Genomic DNA, 8,055 nt, shown 5'->3' with positions numbered 1-8,055 from the left:
CTATAACATTTCTCGTTAGCAATTGAATGAATGAGTCCTAAGAAGAGAAGTAATGTTTTGGTGAAGGTTTGTATAGTTTTTCTACAGGAATGATACTTGAAACGAGTGCCAAGTATAAAAAGAAAAAAAAAAGCTTAATTTTTGGTTTCATATTTAAGTCATACAGAAAGATACAGGCCAAGAGTTTGAAAGAGTAGTAGAAGACAGCATTCTGCATGTCTGCTAACGATGACTCAGTTTTTGATACTCACCAAACTCATTGTGAGAGAGTTTTTTTCTCATTTTAATAGGAAAAATCTATTCCATAAAACTATGACCATGAATATTCAGATTAATTTTTCTTTTATTGGATGTTATATAAGCTGCCTGTAAGTTAATTTAAGTATTTACGTTAATATTAAGTATTTAATTAATATTAAGTTAATATTAAGTATTTAAGTTAATTTAAGTTTCAAATCATTAAATGGGACTTCAGGATGATGCAATATAAAGAAATCGTAAACACTGTTGTTTATTCCTGTAACACAAATAAAATAATGGTCCAAATATCAAAAGTTCCATAAACTTTTCAAATCAAAACTGTGAAACAGATGTAAGCTACAGGATGCACTGAATATCAGTAGCACCAACTTACATCCCTGCCTAGTCATTTCTAAGTAGATCATGATAGTACTGTACAAATTTTGGTCAGATTTCCTATGCCATTTAAAACATAACTCATCCAATCTTAGTAATCAAATAAAGTAAGTGGCAGGGATGAAAATTGAAGTTGTTAAGAGGCTGTTTTCTGATTTTTATATTTGCATCCTGATACATGGTATAGACTGTATTTACCAGAACACAATCTTCAGTGCTGCTAGTCTGACTTTCTTTGGTGCTTTTTGTGTTTAGTTTGGTTTTTGAACCTACCTGCTTCTTTAAACATTACCTTTTTCCACGTTCACTGCTGTAGTGACTTTAGAAACTTTGGCAGCTATCCTGCCTAATTTTGCAAGAGGAACACTTTCTCACTTGTCTTGAGAGTGTACTCTTAATTGAAGCCATGCGAGGGTAGTTAGAAAGGATGATGCTTCTCTAGAGCTTTGATGACTAAAGTACAGAGAAGAAAGAAAAAAAATGTGATCTGTGCGTCTCTGTTCTGCACAGGTTTTGAGTTAACTTTCAGTGTTCTTGCTGTACAGTTGTTGAATAGAGTATAATGTGGAAGCAGGCCTGCCATAAATTAAAATGACGTGGTAGACAGAGGTGGGGAGATCGGGATTTCTTCTGGAAACTTGCTTTCTCTTAATTTGTATGGATTTTTGTTCTATTTAATTTTGTTAATAAATTGGGTGCGATGGGGTGAGAAAGTAGTATGTCTTGTATAAGAAAAATTAAAATTTGCAACTTTAGGAAGTGGAGGAACCAGTGCTACCGAACATACCCCTACCCATCAGTGCTGCATCGCTGCCTCAGTTCAATTCTAGTTTCATTGGTAGTAGCGCTGTCTCAGCGTCACCGAGCGCTGTTTCAACAGCAGCAATGAGCACGGCAACTCCAGCAGCTGCGACGGGCATGGCAAATCCATCAGAGGTGGAGGGCATGACAGATCCATCAGAGGTGGAGGGCATGACAGATCCATCGGAGGTGGAGGACTTGACAGATCTATCAGAGGAGGAGGTGGAGGACATGATTTATACAACGGCGACGTCGGGCATAACGTGTTCAACAGTGCCCTCAGGCTTGACATATCCAATAATGGCGGCGGGCATGCCATATCTGCTGATGACAAAGGACAAGGCAAAGTCAACAGCGGCAACGACAAGCGTGGCAAATTCAACGGAGGCGGCAGGCATGGCAGATGCAGCAGCGACGGCGGCGGGCAAGGTAAATCTTTATGCTATAAATAATGTTTACAATGAGTATACTGCTTTATTGCGAGTTGACTTTTTCTGTGGTGCTCATGAAACTAACAAATATTAGTTTCTACGCAGCTGAATGAATTGGGGTTGTATGCCAGTTTGGGGAAAAAGGCATAAATGTTTTGATTCTGCTTCTCTCAGTCTTAGAGCCTGCCAACTCCCATTTAACGTGATTGTATAACTGCTTCAAATGCTGTGGAAGTCTGCGGGGGAAGGGGGGTGTGGACTTTATGCCAAGTTATTTATAGTGGTTTGGGCAGGGGTAGAGTTAATTTTCTTCGTAGTAGATGATGCTGTGTTGCAGATTTGTGAGCAAAACAGTGTTGGTAAGGCACTGGTGTTTTAGCTGTTGCTGAGCAGTGCTTACACAGTGACAAGTCCTTTTCTGTGTCTCACGCTGCCCTGCCAGCGAGGAGGTCGGGGATGCACAAGAGGCTGGGAGGGCACTCAGCCAGGACAGCGGAGCCCAGAGGACCGAAGGGATATTCCACACCATTTAGCATCGTGCTCAGCAATAAATGCTGGGGGAAAGAAGGGGAAGGAGTGGGGAGTATGTACAGGGTTATGGCATTTCTCTTTCCAGGTAGCCATTACATGCGATGAGTCATTAATGCTACCTCAAATTTAACAACTTTACTTCTTTATTTCCAGTTCTTTTCCCTGTTCCACTTGGAGGGAGTGAGCGAGTGGCTGTGTGGTGCTTAGTTGCCTGCAATGGTTAAACCACAACTTTATTTAAGTTATTAAATTAGAGGTAACGTGGTCATATAAGCCTCACATAGAATGAGCCTAGGGTGCAATAATTGGCATATTATTGCAATAAAATAAACATTAATCTGTTCCAGAGTACTTGAAATATTTTTTGTACGGTTTGAAGTAGACAGCTGCTTTAACATGTTGAGGTGTTTGCTGAAGTTCTTGGAGTATCATTGGGCTGAGTTTGCCGTTCTTCAGCTTCCTGGCTTGCTTTTCCGTGCATTTAGACCTAAGTAGCATCTCCAGCTTTTCCTCTCAGTTTCTGGAATTTGGTTTTGAAGATATTGTCCTATACCCACTTGGAAACTTCCCTGTGTTTTATTATTACTTTTATCTGCAAAATAACTCAAACATCAGGTTTTTCGACGTCACTGCGGGACTTCTGTTGGATAGTGAATTCAGGTAGTTGTTGCTCTTAAATATAAACCTTTAATTCTTTTGAAAATACAGATACAACCAACAAGTACTGTTAGCAGTCCTGAGTTTGCGTTTTCATCTCCAGTTGTGAAATCTACTGAGGCAGAAGTGCTACCTACGTCTTCTGTAAGTAAAATAATAAAGGAGCTTGACTTTTTTTCTTAGGCATTTAGTAGGCTGTTGCAGAACACTAAAGCAGAATCTGCCTTGATGGAGAAAAGTATGTAGGCTTCTGGCTTATAATTTGTCATTCAGCATGCGTGCTACAAATGTGAAGAGCAGCTTTCAGATTTGGTTTTGTGTGTGCATTCGATTGGAGTTCCTGTGGCTTGAGAATCTGAAAAACCTCTCTTGTTCATAGCAGATTGGGTTTACATTTAGTGTTCCCGTTGTAAAATCGGCAGAACTTTCTGGACCCAGTGGTACTCCAGTGACGCCCTTTCTTACCCTAGGTAACTGAAACTTTAGCACTTCAGATCTGAAGTGCTGATTTTCCTTTTTTTCTTTATTAAATCTTCAATCTGTCCTGTCTGCGCATGCTAGCAATTCCAGGCAGTGTTGGACTTCTGCAGTATTTTTCCAGTGACAGATCTGCTTTTATAATTTTTGTTTTGTTTTGTTGCTTTTTGTTTTGCTTGTAATCATAAAGCATTGCAAAGTAAGTAGAATTTGTGAAGATTCTTATGTGAGAAGCATGAAAGCTGGAAATTCTTGTTTCTAACAAAAGTGAGTATAATCTGCTCTAACTAGGTCACATTGTGAAAGCTGTTTTTGTTTTCTTTTGTTTCAAAAGACACCACCACCTCAACCAACATCAACACACAGAAAGAGGAGGTCAAAGATTTTGCTGGTGGTCCCTTCACCACTGCCCACGTCTTAAAGGAAGGAAGCGTCTTAGACGTTCTAAAAAATCCTGGTGAGATAATGAACTCCTTTTAAAAAGATGCTGCAAAAAATACGCTAGCATTTTTTATTAAAAAAAAACCAACACACGACTTATGGTTAATAGAGTATCTGCTATAAATATGAATGTAGGAGAGCATTACATTAAGCGCTGCGTTTGTTAGGGTGCATCTGCCCCCTTCTATTCTAAGTGGTGTTTGTTGCTGGAAGTAAAACTGCAAGATGAAAAGCAGATGGGTTGCATCTCCTTTACGTGTTAGGATGTAATTGTAAATGAGGTACTAAGAGAATTAGCCAGATAATCGGTGTTTCATTTTAAGTAAATACAATTTGTGGAATTGAAAAGGAAATGTTTGTAAAGCTCAACACTCCTGTCCCACCTTCAGCCCAGGTGAAGAAAGAATAGGAAAGAGCTTCAGTTCCAAATACATGGCGAAAGCTGCGAATCTTTGGGCCTTAGCTTACAATGGCTCCTGTGGATTAAAATTTAAACTGCAAACGGAAGTGGAGTGTTTTACGTTAAAAACCCTTTTCTGAATTTTGTTTTTAAGCAATTGCAATTGTTTTCAACAGTTTCATAAAGTGTGTCTGTGGAAAAGATATCTTTTAAGAAAAAGGGCTTTATTGAATTTGATCTTTTCCCAAAAGTCTTCTTCTAACTTACATACTTGTTAAGAAGGCAGCACATTTCTCTGTTGGAAAGAGCTAAGTGAGAGAAAATACATTGTGCATTTTGTTTAAGGAAAGACCTCTGAGTGAAGTGACATTCACTTTCTTTATCGGTTTAAAAGAAGCAGAATCTAAATCCACATTGTTCAAAGACTTCATTTTTGATTAAAAAAAACCAACAAACAAACCACAAAACAACTATGTTCAAGGTAGATTTACAAGCAACTTGAGCTGCTGTTTAAGATGCATTTCCTTTAGTCTTTCTGTATTAGTAGCTTGTCTTTTCTGTTAAAATTGCCACCTTTTAAATAAGGAGTTGTCCTAATTATAGAAAATTAGACAGTTGTTCAATTGTCTTGAGTTTTTATTATTTAATTAATATTCAGCATCTGTGGGAAAATACCGTATGGATTGCTGCTCCGAGTACAAACTTCTGTACAGTTACTGGAGTAGATTTGAGTCATCTGCTACGGAAGGAGGAGCTTTAGAAATCTGATTCGATTGGGCATCGCGTCTTAATCAAATTGTATTATTTCCATTCCACGTTGGACTGTCAGATTTCAGTCAGCTACTGTCTGTTTGTACTTGTATCGACCAGTGAAAATGTTGATTTAAAGCTTGCTTGGAAACAAAGAGTTAAATGAAGCTTTAACGAAATGTTCTGTTGTGACCCAGTGCAGCAGATGAAATTTCATCCGTTTAGATAAGATTTCTGGGGACTTCCTGTTGCGCTCGGTCTGAATGTCTAGTTGTAACCATTGGCACCTGAGTTGAAATTTTTGCCCTCTAGTAAAGTCACTTAGTTACATGTAGTGAGGTGCTGCGCTAACAGGAAGACTTTTTTTTCTTGCTTCCTAGACTTTGGATTGTTGAAAACACGCTCTTCTACGTCTGCACAACCTACAACAAGCACAGTGGTTTATACTAGGCCTGCAATAACAACTTTTTCTGCAGGTAAAGAGACTTCTAAACAAGCATCGTACTGGCAATCTGATACATGTGACCCTTTTCTGCAAAACAAAGACATAAAGGACAAATGTGTAACTTGTCAAGCTACTAAAGCGTCAACAGTTGAGAGTATGAAACAGACAGTAAGTTCAAGTCAATGCGACACCTCAAAGCCAGCAGCGCCCCCAGCAGGGATGCTGGGCTTTGGAGACAAATTCAAAACAGTACCTGGAACGTGGGATTGTGATACATGTCTTGTCCAAAACAAACCGGAAGCTACAAAATGTATAGCATGTGAGACACCAAAACCTGGAACGGGAGTAATGCCTGCTCTGACATGACCAGTGGTCACAGACAGCTCGGTGACAGTGACATCCTCCTCGAGCAGCACTGACACAACAGCCACTCTGGGCTTTGAAGACAAATTTAAGAAGGACAAAGGCTCTTGGGACTGTGGAATATGCCTTGTACCAAATAAGACGGAAGATAACAAATGTGTAGCCTGTCAGTCTGAGAAACCAGGTATGGTCCTTTTTTTCCTGTTGTTTCCATCCTAGCCTCTGTGAATCTTGTACAGAATAAAAGTACGTTGCATATATGGAATATTTTAAGCAACACGATTCCCAGGTACGGTTGATGGATTAGCGGCTGTCTGCAGGATTGGTTTACAGGCACTTCAGAGGTCTCAGCCCAGGTTCCAGCCTGTCGCATAAATTGAACTGATTGTGAAATGTATTAGTACGGAGCTGGATCAATGCAGATACCCCCGGCTTTGCAGCTGGTGAGGGAAGATGGCTGAAGTGGGTGACTTAATTTAAAAACAACATAGTGATTTTTCACTGGCGAAAATGAGAACTCCATAGAAAGAGTTAAAAATTAGTGTTTTTCTCTTTCAAAAAATAAGTAAAAAAAATTACAGAATGTGTCCAAAATGCCTCTACTCACCGTTTGTATGTAATTGAGGGGAGATGTGAAGCCAGATTTCAAGACAGTGTAGTCTTAACTAGTCTTAAGCTAAAGCAGAGAGATGCCTATGAAGGTCAGTGGTAGGCTTCAAGAAAGCGAGTGACCCGCTGGGTAACTTCTTCAGGGCAGTACTGGGTTGTTTCCCATTGTGTGTGACCGTAATTGATTTTGAGCGTGGTTGTATTGTTTTTAAAATACGATTCTAATTCTAACTTTGACTCTAAATGTCATTTAACATGCCATTACATCGAAAAACACCTGTGCAAATATATCGTGGAAGAAACAAATTAAGATGGACTAGACCGGGCTTTTGTATTCATCCTGTGCGGTAAGACTGAAATTTCCTGAGGTAAGATAATGGATTTCAGACAGAGTTGATTCTCTTGGACTTCCAACCTCTGAGCGGTCAGTCGGCATCTTTGTCTGAGGCTCTTGCCATTGCAAGGAGGAATTTTGGAAATGAGGGGTTTACTGTGACCATGGTGCAGTGAATTGCACGGTTACGTTGCACTTGTCAAGAGGAAGAGCGATGCAAGTAATACTAGGATAAAAGTTTTCTGCGTGTGCTGTGGAAGGGAAGAGCCATTCTTGTCTTTCCGGTTTTGAATTTGAAGCGTTATCTTCTGCTTCTCTCTTAAAAGGCACCTTTTTTTTAAAAGGCACCTGTCAGGCCTCTTTATGGAGGTTACACTGTGGTCAACAGCAGCAGAAGCTTGTGTGCTGAACAGAGTTGTGTGTTGTTTGGAAGCTTTGAGTTCCACTCTGTTTTTTTTGTTTGTTTGTTTGTTTCTTTGTGGGATTTTGGTGGCTTTTATTTTTTTCAGGGGCGGGGGGGGGGGGGAGTTGCGGAGTAGTTTTGAACATTTCTGTGGGATTTGACAAATCAAATTTAAAAGTTAATGTTCATTTTATAGTTCATGTTCAAACAGGATGGTTAACTGTCTTGTTTGTCTCACAGAGGGTCCAACACCTGTGACCAGTAGCAGTGCATCTGCATTTTCTGCTCCTTCTGGAGAATTTCTGGATTTAGACAAATTCAAGAAGCCTGAAGGAAGCTGGGATTGGGAGACCTGCTTGGTTCAAAACAAAGCAGAGGCCACGAAGTGTGTAGCCTGTGAAAGTGCAAAGGCAAGCACCAAAGCAGAGCTCAAAGGTAATCCTTAATGATTAAAACGAGGATGCATATTCTGTGATTTATTTTTTGGTTTGCTCTGATTTTTTTTATTTTCTTACCTGTTAAGCACAATTATTTTTTCCTTTGAGGTGTGGCAAAATTATTCGTTTTTCCTGTAGGAATATTGCCTAGATAACATCTGTTTCCACACTTTTCCCCAAGAATAAGTTTATCCTTTTTAGAGAAAAGCTTTCATTAATGACGTGCTTGTTCTTTACATGCCCTACACGTTGTTCATTTGGAGTTCAGACTAAAAACATGATCTTTCAAAGAAGTTCGTATACTTTTTAAAGCCAGGTGGTGGGCAGAAAACACAATTGT

The 8,055-nt window shown here is 39.5% G+C and overlaps 1 protein-coding gene across 1 annotated transcript; it reads left to right on the top strand.

Annotated features, from left to right (window-relative positions):
* Window positions 1–1,398: 1,398 nt before the first annotated feature.
* On the top strand, window positions 1,399–6,053 carry LOC310902201 (uncharacterized protein). Its single transcript, XM_083843357.1, has 3 exons — window positions 1,399–1,866; window positions 3,108–3,200; window positions 5,505–6,053. The coding sequence occupies exons 1-3, from the start codon at window positions 1,522–1,524 to the stop codon at window positions 5,517–5,519; spliced, it is 453 nt and encodes a 150-aa protein (XP_083699483.1). The 5' UTR covers window positions 1,399–1,521; the 3' UTR covers window positions 5,520–6,053.
* The last annotated feature ends 2,002 nt before the right edge of the window (window positions 6,054–8,055 follow it).

Source organism: Anser anser (assembly GCF_964211835.1).
Source record: "Anser anser genome assembly, chromosome: 7".
Lineage (NCBI taxonomy): Eukaryota > Metazoa > Chordata > Aves > Anseriformes > Anatidae > Anser > Anser anser.
This window is presented reverse-complemented; position numbering and strand designations above follow the sequence as displayed.

Bases quoted from the DNA above. Each gene is read 5' to 3' on its own strand.
- LOC310902201 (XM_083843357.1), top strand. From the start codon at position 1,522: ATGAGCACGGCAACTCCAGCAGCTGCGACGGGCATGGCAAATCCATCA. The intron at 1,867-3,107 runs GTAAATCTTTAT...TTGAAAATACAG, and splicing joins CAGCGACGGCGGCGGGCAAG to ATACAACCAACAAGTACTGT.